The sequence below is a fragment of the Motacilla alba genome, chromosome 1 (assembly GCF_015832195.1).
Source record: "Motacilla alba alba isolate MOTALB_02 chromosome 1, Motacilla_alba_V1.0_pri, whole genome shotgun sequence".
Classification (NCBI taxonomy): domain Eukaryota; kingdom Metazoa; phylum Chordata; class Aves; order Passeriformes; family Motacillidae; genus Motacilla; species Motacilla alba.
In genome coordinates this window covers 48799185-48813133 of record NC_052016.1, presented here as the reverse complement: position 1 = coordinate 48813133, position 13949 = coordinate 48799185, and the positions used below count along the sequence as shown (strand labels likewise).

Genomic DNA, 13949 nt, shown 5'->3' with positions numbered 1-13949 from the left:
CATGAAGAACACACCTCTTTTTTTTATTTACAAATTGAAGACTCATGTTGCCCATTTGCAGAGCATTAGTCCCTTGAAAGTTGCAAGACTGGCTGATGCATTTTTTGTCAGATGCATTTTCTATAATTTTTTATCATTCCCTACCATATGAAACCTGTATCTCTTTTCTCACTACATACAGATTTCCTTTATTTCCTGCAATATAATTGTGTCCGTCCTTCATTTAAATGATGACTTAAAACCATCTTGTACTCTGAAAATGTTATTGCCAGAAGCCTTGGCTCCCTCTTACCTGGCACACCTAGAGATATTTGGTAAGAAGAGTGCTTCTACCTCAGTGTTTCAGGGCACAAGTGAGATACTAATTGGAACTTGTTTACACACCTGCTGAGTTTCAGCCAATAAGCAAAACACAAATGGAGAGCTGTTGGATCAGACCTAGTGGCAATCAAACTGCCACCAAACGTAGCATCACAGAAGTCATACAGTCATTAGAGTTGCAAAAGACCCCCAAGATCATCAAATCCAATCTTTCACTGAACACCACCATGTGAACTGAAGCATGGCACTAAATGTCAGGTCATTTCTTGAATACTTTGAGGGGTGGAGACTCCACAACTTTCCTGGTAAGTCTGTTTCAATGCTTGACAAGCCTTTCAGAGGAAATTCTTCCTGATGTCCAACTTGAAGCTCCCCTGGCATAGCCTGAAGAAGCTTGCATACACTCTGTGAAATACTTGCACAGAAATAACCCTTTCTTATACTGGTATTCATTCATTGCAGTTACACAGTGAAAAACACCTGAAACTTGCCCAGTTTATCCTCTGGTGAGTGTAACTGACTGCTCCTTTGTAACTTCTTACTTGGCGCCCAATGTCATTCACACTGGCAATCCATGCACAGGGAGCTATTGTTATTTAGTATTTAAACTCTCCCTGGCAGGAAACAAGTAACATAGGCCTATGGAAAGTGCAGCAACTGTGCAAGAATATATGGATAGATTTCTTAACATTACAGACTTCAGAATCACTGCAGATTCTCAAGAACAGATACACTTTAGCCTTGGATTAACTTACTGATCCTGTCTCATAAAAATCTTTTTGAGGAACCAAGGGACACAGAAATTCTTTAGGAGGTCTGTTGCAGTAGTGCAATTGTTAATGACATAAGCTTTTATAAAGTTTCAATACTCCTTACAGGTCCAGCCAGTAAGTAAAAAAGTGGTGACCCAAATGGATGAGAATGAATGAAGTAAAACTTTTTAATTACATCTATAGAAAAGTAAGTAAGAATTCTAAACAAGCAGTTTATTATAGATAAAACTCCCTGCTGTTAAACAGTAAGCCATATGATGAGTATACTGCTTCTCCCAGAAATATTAGAGTTTGTTTCCATTCCAGAAAATCGAAGAAAGTTTCAGTGGTTTTGGCAGCTGAGGCAGTGGCTGACTTTGAAGCAATGACCACAGTTTCATGCATGTGAAAAAAGCCAAGTGATGGTTTTGACCTCCTATCCTTTACTGAATTACATTTGCTATAGTAGGATATAATGTTTAAATTATGTTGAACACTGTATGCAAAAAAAGTCTTGCCTATAACCAAACATCCTTCCTCATCTGGGAAGTGAGGAATAGAGTCAGCCAACAGTGCTGCTGTGACTCATAGAGGTTAAAAAGCTGATTGATGCTTATGATCATTGGAATACAGTATCTGTAGAATATTATTCAGGCAAAGTTAAAAGATAACATAAAAAGCAAGATAACCAGTATGGAATGACAAACTTACTGTCAGGATCTGCTAGACATGGTGTGTACCTTCCTTTGGGTTTACGTGAGCCTGTGGAGAGACAAATTGCTCTTGTTCTTCTTGAACTTGATCGGGACTGAGGCTGGGGAAGAGGAATATTGGGGTCTGGTGCAGTGTGAAATATCTGCATGATTAGAAAAAGAGAAAAAATTGCATTAAACAACAGAGGTACTCTTATACTTTCATTATTAATCCATTTGTTTTCCTCCCCACCATGCTTGAAATTAACACTATCATAGTCTCATACATTACAAAAGAGTAAAGGCACAGAATATAAGCTTTGCTTTGATCTCAAGAACCAAAATACTGAGCTGTACTTAATATCTGTAATTATTTGTTTAAATAGATTTATTTTCTAGCTCTTGTTAAGAAGGGCTTAATAACTGAAATTGTAAAACAAAATAGGTGCCTACTAATGACTCTTCTCCGAGAAGTAACACTTTAAAAAAAATATTATGTCAAAGTTGATTTTTTTTGCTCTGTGTTCCAGAGAAAGTTTTTACATATCACAGAAATACGTCACACTCATAACTTATTACAATCAAATTTGGATTTCAGAAAGCTTTATTTGACCAAACAAGTCAAGTTTAATGAGGAACAACTCTATGTTTAGGGCATCTCCTGGTTCTTATCTTTTATATACCACTGCTATCATTGGTCAATTTTGCGCTTCATTGCTGCAGAAAAAAACTCAATTTTTTACCATGCTATGCCAGGAGGTGTCTCTGAAAGGATTTCTGGGCCTTCTAGCTATAGGGCATTCCCAAAAGAAGACAAAGCACACCATGAAAAGACACTTTTGTGCCATTCATAGAAGTGGAAGAAAGCAAATGTACTTCCACAGTAAGAAATACTTGGGTGGACATCTCAAGATGCTCTTGGAGTACATTAAAACTGTCTTAAGCACTAGTGAGTAGCACATCAATATAAAAACATATCTATAGACAGAGAAATAGAGCAGGAGTGACTTTGGTTGTTGTACAGTCATAGTCTTTGTGCTGAATGAGCTCTGATTTTCTGGAGAAGAAATTCAGTGTTGGAAAAATGCAATACATATGTTTTGCAATCAGAGCCAAGAAGTCTATCAGGTTCATAGCCATTTTGAGGAGTCCCTATGAAATATAACTGATGATATCAAGCTGTACTGTCAGCACCTACTGATCAACCAGTGCATGGAATCATGGTATTGACTGGGAACTGCCCCTTAGTTGAGTAGTATGTAATGAAAGAAACTCAAAGTTTTTTCATTTTGTTTTGTCAGTCATCAGAGGAGACGACACAGCTCAACTATGATCCCCAGTATAAAATTGCTTTTGAGTACTAAGTAAAGGAGGTCTTTAACATTTGGCTGAATTCTGAAATCAAATAGTTTAAAATTAAAACAAAAAATCTGAGGAGGTCTTTCAGTGAAGCTGATACCAGCAATGTCAGTGACTGAAAGTAAGTGTGTAAAATTTCCTGCTCAAGTCCTTCTCCACCCTTCTAGCAACTAATCTCCACTATGCAGCTGACATGTCCCCTAAGGACAGCAATGGCCAGAAACACTCTGACCTCATGCACTCAGAGGAGAATCCGTGCATTCACCCAGAGTGAACCTTCATACAATGGTAGCAAGAAAGAGCTGGAGCAGCCAGGAGCAAAGTTGTGACCTCTTTCTGTTTCTAGATTCAGGAAGCAATCTTCAGAAAGCAACTGAAGATTCAGAGCAATGCCTTTAAAACATGGAAAATTATGTCTTGGATCTGCACCTTGCACAGCCATGAAAGACTTGCTAAGAATATGGATTCATAGCATGGAGTGGGAAGAAGCTATTATTTCTATTAATGACCTTCTACACATTTTGGACTCTTTATTCTTAAAGACTTAATGATGGTAATGAAAATGAGAATTTAGTTCCTCTTCGTAACAAAACAGATAATTTCTTTCTACCTTTTCATAATGCTCTATCAGAATTTCAACGACGATATTCTGAAACTTAATGTTCATCATAGCAGCCACGGTTTCTTCTTGCGCTCTCATCAGAGTTGGTCCAAAGATAACACCAAGGTTAGATACAGTCATTAGATTTTGTTGACTGTGCAATGATACCCTTTAAATGAACACAAACAATATGTGATTTAATTGCTGTGCTAAACTACAATTTTAACAGGCAAAAACTTGCTAAAACTACTACTTTTACAAGATCCCAAGTCCATGCCTCTCTTTAAAATACATTTTTAAAACTTCCACTTACACTAGAATCAAAATACAATATAGTATGACTACTATGTTTCCATTATGGCTCCTATCATGCAATAACTTAATGAATAATCAGTATGTCTTCCTGGAGTAGTATTTCAGTTCTTGATACACCTGACAGGGAAAGGCAACTGTATTTGGAGTTCAACACAGAGAGATTCAGAACACCTGAAGTTCAGAAGTCTTAGGGCAAGCACTGTCTCTCTCAAATGATTATACAGGTCTTTACATACTTTTGACTGGTCCTGTGTGGTAACAGAGATCTACCCTATACCTTAGTTTTCATGTAAAGGAATGAAGCTTAGCTACTGAAAACACTTAATTTTCAATAGGATCTCTTTATCAATTTGATGAAAACTCAGGTTTAATGGATTCAGTGAAATTATTGTTTCTGTGTGATAGATAACATTAGACAATCATAATGACATCTGGCTTTAAAATATATTAACCTTTTATTTCTGTATATTCTGTTATCACATACTTTACCTTTTCTGCTTTTATTTTCATGTAGAATTTAAAAGCTTAGTTTTCCCAGTAACTTATCAGATAGTTAAATTTCAAACTGTAATACTCAATGATCCATTTTTCTTCTTACTACTAAGGTTTGCCAATTAAAACCTGTATCATCATAGATCCTTTGAAACAACTGCCAGTGATTCCCCAGTCACAGCTGTCCTATTTCTTCATGCCTGAGGAATATTATGCCAAGTCAGGATTTTAAAATCACCTGAATGCCTAATCTTATTGAATCTGTTACCAAATGGAACTTATTAATGAGGCACTGGTTCCAATTTTCCTCTTCCTTCTCACAGCCATCTGCTACTATGGTCAAGCTGAGCATTTTTAGCCTTTTCTTACACAATTAACATAACTCTTGCAACTTTTAAAGTTAAGAAATAGTAAAAGCTATAAAACATTCCCTTCATATTTGGGACAGGAAGATTTTAGCACCCCATTTACAGCAAGCACTAGGACAAATATGGGAAAGGGTTTCGTATAGGAGGCAGCACACATATAAACTGCAGGAAAACAAATGTCTATTTTCTTACCTATTTCTTATATTGCTTCAATAAGTTATCTCAAAACTTTCCAAAATGTTACCTCAGACAGGCACACAGGCAGAGATCATTATTTGGAAGCCACATCATGAAAATTACTCCACTGTTCAAGCACATTTTTAGCTTAACCTAACTTTCTGTGAAACAGATCTTATGTTTATCTTAGATGACTAAGGGTCTTTTAGGAAGTCCACTAGTATTTTAATGAAACTGGAATGTTGAATAACTCAGCTCTAGATATGCTATTAAAAAAACCCCTCCCTTTGCAATGTTACTCTGCTGTGTGCTGCACAGTAACTGTAGAGGTCTGTTACACAAATACTACAATCTTATAGCATAGGAGAGAAGGTAGTTTTTGTCTGGTGTTTGGGTTTCCTTGGTTACAAATTTGGGAGCTTGGTTAATAAAAGAAATGGTGAATTCAATAACACTGCAGTGGGAAAGAACTTTCTACAATGCATTTCAAAGGCTCAATTTCTTGCAAAAGAAAAAGAACCCAGGGCTGTAAATGGATCATATTGATAGCCACTTTCCCCTGACCTACTCCTACTGGTGTTGAGCTACAGCACAGACACAAGCTGAGATAATCATGCATTCCAGGTAGCTGTAGGGCATTCATAGAAATGCCATTGCTTTCTCCACAGAATCTCTTAATTTGATGCATCACCAGGAAATTTGTGATACTGCCAGACTGCAGACTCTCAACTGCCTACTATAGAAAAGATTTGGGTGGTTAAATCATACCGAAGAGTGAATTCTTCAGAGTAGACATAATTTGACTAGATAGGTTTAAAAACCAAAAAATGAGCTACCCATGTGAAAGTAATACCAGACTTGCCATGTTTGCCTAGCTACTGACTATGTATCCATTCAGTATCACCTCTCCCCAGGGTGCTTTTCAGGATGCTTAGGTGCTTTTTTGACAGTTTTGTTTGTTTGTTTCTAGTATTATCTACATCCTACATCTGATCCTATTTAAATTTGCACAGAAACACGAAAGTCAAGCTAGGCAAAAATGTAAAGACTTAAAGCAAGAAAAAAATAATGTTATCCTTATTTTATAACCTAGAGGTACAGTATTTTCACTTTGCTGAAAAAGCATTTATAAAGGAAGTGAACAGCTAAAAGAAATATAGGGAAAGAATTATGCACTTTGAAGTTGGATTTTCAACAAGAAAATGATGCAAAAAGGAGGTTGGATTTTTTTCCCCCAAGTTTTCCATTTCCATAAAATTAGGCATTTTACCTGCCATTTATTTGTTCTTTGAAAAATCTCCACACAGTGGTAGGAAAAAGATGAGGAAGGAAGATGACTAATACACTCAAGAGACTAATTTTAAATTCAGTCTCATTAGAATTGCTAGCATAAACAACAGCTGGCAAATTATATGGAAATTAGAAGGGGTGAATTTTATGTTGGAAAGAAAAGTACTGAAGGCATTCAGTGTAAAATTAAGATTACATCTCTATGAAATGGGAATCACAACAAAGATGAGAAAAGCAAAAGTTAAAGAGAGCAATTAAATAAGGGAATACTACAGGTATGCTTTTCTTTGGAATTGTATCTGAGATCACACTGAGAATGCCAAGCACACAGCACATGCCAAGTGTAATTCTGTGAAGACAAAAGGTCACCAATTTAAAGAAATGCAAAATGTTTTCCATCTGACAATTAAAAATCAAGGGAATATTAATGGAGATTCAAAAGTTGGACATCTATGTAGATATCAAAAATATAAATAAAAATACTTTAGTGCTATTAAGTGATACTACATTTCAGAGAGAAAAATAAGATCAAACATGAAGAACAGGAATTATCATATCATTTATCTCATTCTATCTCCTTTCTAATCTATCTCATTCCTGAAACACTCTGGAACTTTGAGACAGATTCAAACTAGATTTCCATCACCCTTGGCATAGTGTTAGATGCCTCTTCTATTTAATTGGTTACAAGTCCTGTAGTAAAAGCATGAATGAAAACATTGACTAGGTTTATTTTATAAACATAGTTTGCCACCTTGGTAACACTTAATGGTTTTATTCTGTTTCTACAGAGAGTATTATTCCAGTTAAGCTGAGAATGGCATTTTAGAAATCAAATGTAATTTCAAGTGCCATTGTTTCAACACAGAGAACAGATTAAGCAACACCAACAAATTTAAAGCAGAAATGATAATATCTTACAACAATACCAAAGAGAAAAATTTAAAAAATAATTACTTGACCAAGTGCTTAATAAGGATGTCCAGCATCTCTCTGTTCTTCTCTGGTAATTTATGCACAAGCGCATGCACTGCCTCAACTCTGTAGTTCTGATCATCTGACTCTATTAAACAGAAAACAAATTGTTGATAAATCAGAACATGTGTTAAGAAGTGACTACAAATGGCATCAGTGCCTGTATGCTAACACAAACATGCATTAAGAGGAGCCAAATAAAATTAGCTTTCAAATGCTGAGGAAAATTTGATTATATTTATTACACTGTGAAATCTGTATTTCAAGGAACTCGCCTAAAGCAATTTCCATCAATACTGAAACCAACAAATTAATGGCAGTATTGACTTGACGTGCCATTTCAGTGAAGCCTAAGATTTAATCTAAGAAATATATTGAAATAGACAAAATTATTTTGTGTCTTTTATTCTTACAAAGAGAAAATGGAGAAATATCTTCAAACTCTAAATTGAAGTCATTAGAAAAATGATCTTTGCTATCTCTGTATCGAATTACTCCATTTATGAAAAGGAGTTCATTTTTACCCTTTCTGATTTCTCAAGGCCAGCTAGGAAAATAAAGGTCCCTAGATGAGCAGGATGAATGTTACAAAAGAATCATCAGCCTATATAAAACAAACAAACATCTAAATGAGGGTTCAAAACTTCATGCAGAAGGCAGTCACACAGAACCACTAAAAAGATCAGAACAAACCACTGAACAGCTTCATCTAGTGTGACTTCTCTGTTTTGGGGGCTGGATCGCTGCATATTAGAGCAAGAAGAAAAGTAAAGATAGTGACTGAGGAGATTAGGGGTTTAGAAACAATACTACTTTCATGAAAGCATATTCATCATTTCACTTTTTACTTACTAACAGCAACAATGAAATCTTTGTGCAGCTTGAAAGTCATCAGTGGTTCTGAAAGACACCTGGTTGTGAAAAAACCAAATTTTTAATAATCTTTTCATAATCTAAGTTTTATGTGTGTGATTATGATAGCCCTCAACATCTGCACAATGCTCTATTGGTCCTAGGAAATCAATTCAGTGATGACTGATTACAAGCAGTATAAAACTTAGTCATGTACACTGTCTGAAAATCAATTTGAATTGAATCTCATGTCACCATGTAAGTTAATAAGGAAAATGTTACTTCATCACAGAGCCTCAATATTTCCTGTCTTCCATATTGTAGGAGAGAAATAAATACAGCTGCAGACATGGTATAACAGGCTGCAGAAGCAACCTTTTGCCCAAGAAAAGGCAAAAATATGATGAAATTTGGGACTGAAATTCTGATCTGAGAGATCTTAAAAGAGTCATCATCTGAAAGGCAGGCTGTGAGTGGCCTTACAGACACAAAGACACAGCTATTGCTTGCTCACTCATGTCCAGATTTCACAAATACAGTAGCAACAATGACTGGGCTTCTGAAGATGTATTATAAATTTCTTCAACCAAAGCCAGTCTTTTCAATAAAATGTTCATGAGCATACTGCCATAAATCCTAGGCATGTTTTCCAGGTTAATAGGGATTTCTGATGCTGCCCTTTGTTAGGTGACTTGTTTAGGAAATCTAGATTTGTAGAAGGCATAGTACACCCACCATCTGGGTTACATACTTTTTATTACGTCTTTTTTGAACATTATATATTGAGATGCAAAAGAGTTATCTCAGAAGTACCATAATTTTTGAATATTCTGTCTCTTATCAGCAAAAATGACAGGAAGGGCATTTTATTTGTGAAGATATTAAGAACATAAGATAAAAACCCTATGCTTTTGCTTGGATTTTCATTCAACCTTAATGTCATGAAATTTTATGGTACACAACTTAAGGGATTCACAAAGAAAAGACTGAGCACAACATGCTTTGTGATTAACATAAAAAAAATTTAATAAAACCATGCAATTAATTGAATTTAGGGCTATATAAGGCAGGATTATCTTAAAAAAGTTGAAGGTGAGTATTATTACACATAATCAAAGGAATATTAAGCAGGATAATAAAATACTCATTTATTACCATGCCAATGTATCCAGGAAATATTAACAAGCCGAAGATTAATGGGCCAGAAAAGTAATACTGAAAGTGTGTGGGACCATACTTACCTGAGGTAGTTTTTTAGTCCACTTGTTATTGTTTTATTATCCCAAATTTCCATATCAATATCCATATCAGGAGGTGATTTAGGAGCTGGTAGAAATTTGAATTAGGATTTTGTTACAGTGTGACTAGCACATTAACTAGAAAAGCAGCAAAACAGAAGCTACTAGATCAGCCATTTAGCTCAACTAATTATTTATTATCTAGACTAACTACCAATCTGATCAATTTCAATCTTTTAATCTCTGCCAAATTATAAATAACTATAAATTCAGTGCTTATAGTTAGTAACCATAAACATTAACTTTATGCACCATATCAAAGTGTTAAGTAAGCCCAAGTCCACAGAGAATTACTAATTCAGTTGTCTTAAATGTGCAAACACAAGCATCAGAGAGATCAATTAGCAAGAAAAATGAAAGACTGGAACAAGTGTCTATTAAGGTGAGCCATGATGTCTTATGGAACTAAGCTTTGGAGAACTTGTGGAACAAGCCAGATATATATCAATAAATAGAACTTTAAAGCCAGAAGAAGAAAAGCATTTTTATTAGTAATTTGCTCATGTGTAACATGCAGAAGTGAATACTAATGCACACAAGAAACTGCAGGTGAATCACTCATTTTAATAGTGCTAACTCAATTCAGTGGCAGTCAGTGCACATACAAAATTGTGAATATTGTGACACACTCTTCTGAGCACAGCAGTTGAGGCAGAAGGGATCACAGCACACACGCTACACAATGAGAAAAGTTCACTTCAGATACTTACAAAATACAGTATTCATCAGCTTTTGCACCTTGGAATTTACACCTCCTATTCTGTACAGCCCAAGTATTGTAATACCTGCATTGAGAAAACAAGTAGATGAAAAAGATTAAAATAATGGAAATATGGTGATTTCAATTATGCTGATGCATTCTTGGTGTATGTTTTCAAAACATCTAAATGTATTTATTGAAAACTGCACCATTCCATTCTTAAGTACTGCTTTACCCTACTGCAACCTCTTGTGGGATATTAACAAATTCATTCCACTTACTGTGAGTTGTTAGACACCACCTCATCAGTAAATTGATTATTACTTTCATTTTTTACATTCCCACTAACAAAAGAGAGTGTTGCTAAACATTAAATGCTGCTAAACATAAAAAAATAAACAATGTACAACATTATTGAATAAAATTATAGGGGTTATACCCTACAAAAAAAAATAGATGTACCAGAAGAAAATGTTAATGTCACTTTTAGGTCTTCAATTTCACACCTGAAACCGAAGTTGGGAGCTGAGACTCCCTGCAGTTGTATCAAAAGAAAAGTCAAGTCAGTGCACACAAAGGAAAGACTAAAGATGTGTGCAAGTGTGTATTAAGCTGACTAATCAACTAGAAATTACAGAAAAAGTTAAAAAATTTCAAATATGTTAAGAATTGTGGTTGGAACTGAAAACAACAATTTGGAGTGCAAAGCACCCATATAAAATGTTAAAAGTCCAAACCAAATAATGGATAGACTTCAAAGCACAGAAGTAAAACATGTAGAATTAAAAAAAAGCCCGATTTTAGAACAAGGCACAACAATCTAAAACCTAATTTGTGGTTTAATACACACCTCTTGTTTCTACAGCATGAATACATTTCCTCACGAAGTTGAAACCCGCTTCATTTAAGAACACTATAAAAAAAAGGGTAATTACTCTCCAACATCAATATACAAAATATTCTGTTTAGCTACACTCATGCACTAGTCAAGGAGGGCTAATACACAGTTATCCATTACATTATAGGACTTGTTCCGTAATAGGTTCTTCGTAGATACATCAATAGCATTCACAACCCAACTTTGTAGTCATTCTGTACCATTAGAAGCTCAATATTCCACTGTCTTTCTCAGCAATCAGTAGCTTCTCCAAAGACACAGTTAAAAGCTGCTGAGCAAAATGCTTTTAATAGTCCAGGACCTACATTATGAACAGAATATATTCATTGTTTTTAATAAAACAATTTTCTTTGTTCCTTGCATATGCACATAATCACTCATAAAATGGTAATGTAGAACAATCTTTGTTACTGAGTTTAATTAGTCACCTTATTTCAAGTGATTGCACTTCTCATTAATGTTGCATCTTCAATACCCACTGATCTTTATCGAAATAAAGATCTTAAAACAGCATATTTGTCACCATTAAAATAAATACCATCATATAAAAGAACAGATAGTGGCTTAAATTTCAGATTTTCAGAGTCTCAAATATATCTCCAATGAAGATGTATGTCCATATTTTACAAATCTCTTTCTCTGAGATAGATTATTTAAATTATTTTTACATATTTCTGTTAATATAATATGATAATAACCAATGTGTTAATACAGTCTTAATACAATTATGCACACAAATCTCATAGTACCTTTAAATACACTAATTTTGTTATTAAGTGTATGTCTAACAGATACATATACGCCTAAAACTAAAACAATGTGATGGACCAAGGCCAGTTGTATGAGGTTCAACAAGGCCAAGTGCTGGGTCCTGCACTTTGATCGCAGCAACCCCAGGCAGTGCTGCAGGCTGGGGGCAGTGGCTGGAAAGCTGCCAATAAGGACCTGGGGGTGCTGATCAACAGCAGCTGAACATGATCCAGAGTGTGCCCAGGTGGCCAAGAAGGCCAGTGGCATCCTGGCCTGGATCAGCACTGGTGTGGCCAGCAGGAGCAGGGCAGTGACCGTCCCCCTGTACCCAGCACTGCTGAGGCCACACCTGCAATCCTGTGCTCAGTTCTGGGCCCCTCACTGCAAGAGAGACATTGAGGGGCTGGAGAGTGTCCAGAGAAGGGCAACGGAGCTGGGGAAGGGTCTTGAACAGAGATCCTATGAGGAGTGGCTGAGGGAGCTTGGGGTGTTTAGCCAGGAGAAAAGGAGGTTCAGAGGGGACCTCATCCCTCCCTACAGCTGCCTTAAAGGAGGGGGTAGCCAGGTAGGGGTTAGCCTCTTCTCTTAAGTAACAAGTAATAGGACAAGCGGAAATGGCCTCTAGTTGTGCCAGGGAAAGTTTAGATAACCAACAAAGTCATTTCACAGCAATAGAACTAAAATATAAAACAATCTCTTTCTCCCACACATATATCAAGAAACGGTAACATTACAGAAATCTAGCAAGATATGGCAACTCAACATAAAAAGCATACTTTCTTCCTTCTTGCTAATAATGGCTGGCAGTGTGTAGATCTGTAAAAAAAACAAACAAACAAAAACCAATCAAATAACAACAATGTAATAGAACAATGCTTGCGCTTTAAATCCTTTATTGTCAGGTTTGTGAGGAATTGAAACATGCTATGTACTAGATTGCTGCTAGGGAAATCCCAACCTTGCCTTTATGATCTCTTGACATTTACTGCTTCAGCACACAACTGGGTTAACAGCTCTGTGCTACCATAATGCAACTAATGCATTGGAAATCACATTTACTGAGTCCAGATGAGTTAAATTTCAAACCAGCTTGTGATTATAATTCCTGTACTGGTTCAGGCCATCAAGAAGCATGTAAAAACCCTCATCAAGTTCATAAAACTTATCAGCCATTCTTTTCTTATCAGATACAGGTCTGACATCACCCTCATTCAGTGACTACTTTAAGAGCATACAAACAGTGGGAAGAAAACTCAGACAAGCCTGTCTCTCAGTAACTTTCAACGTGTGTTTCTGCTCTCTGCAATGCCTTTTGAGATGGTACTAATTGTTTACTCCATGAAAGCCCAAAAGATGGCTGTTCTTTACCACTGTAATAACAACCACTTCACATATGTTACCTGAATCACAAATCCTATTAGACAATGTGCTATCGTGTTACTTTAAATATCCCAACATAAAATAATAACATATATAAATGTAGGCTTAAAGTAGATCCATTGATCTACTTTTATACTTTGTAGTTATCCTCACTATATACTTGCATTAGTGTCTCACAAAGAAAAGAACACTATTTGTTGGTGTTGTGACAGCTTCTTTCTGTAATATGTAATGCATAAAACCGTAAAATGAAAATTTAAAAATATCCTTACTGGTTCCTTTCCATCCATAGCTTCAAGCCAAAGTTTTCGGTTGGATTCTGAAAAAGCTTGTAGTGTGATGATTCCAGGTCTGTCAAAAACACACACATTCACTGAAGTTACTGTTTTTCTCAAACAGTATCCAAAGTCAGAATCCACATCCACAGTGATGTGAATATAGAAATGACAGACAGAAGTTACAGAAAGTTATATCAGAGCTTCTGATACAACAGAATAATTTTGAGCTAGGTATAAAAAACATCTATTTTTTTAAAAGTTTGCTAACAGTCATAAAACAATTTTAAGGACAACAACTGCAAAAGTCAGTCTATTTATCATATTTTAACATGAAAATTAATTCAATATTTCTCTTTATTCCTAAGAATGGAAAAAAATACTTCTACAAATACTGCATATCTGTCTGCATATCTCAAATACAGGAAATCTATTCTCATGTATCTGATATAAT

At 35.6% G+C, this 13949-nt stretch overlaps 1 protein-coding gene across 1 annotated transcript in view; it reads right to left on the bottom strand.

The window, feature by feature from the left end:
* ARHGAP42 (Rho GTPase activating protein 42) overlaps nucleotides 1–13949 on the bottom strand; it is a 138829-nt gene that overhangs the window by 13450 nt on the left and 111430 nt on the right. The window contains exons 11-19 of the mRNA XM_038130094.1: nucleotides 13493–13571; nucleotides 12617–12656; nucleotides 11043–11105; nucleotides 10203–10277; nucleotides 9436–9520; nucleotides 8195–8253; nucleotides 7325–7430; nucleotides 3735–3894; nucleotides 1785–1929 (exon numbers count right to left, since the gene is read on the bottom strand). Coding sequence (XP_037986022.1) covers nucleotides 1785–1929; nucleotides 3735–3894; nucleotides 7325–7430; nucleotides 8195–8253; nucleotides 9436–9520; nucleotides 10203–10277; nucleotides 11043–11105; nucleotides 12617–12656; nucleotides 13493–13571 — 812 coding nt within the window. The remainder of the gene's footprint in view (nucleotides 1–1784; nucleotides 1930–3734; nucleotides 3895–7324; nucleotides 7431–8194; nucleotides 8254–9435; nucleotides 9521–10202; nucleotides 10278–11042; nucleotides 11106–12616; nucleotides 12657–13492; nucleotides 13572–13949) is intronic.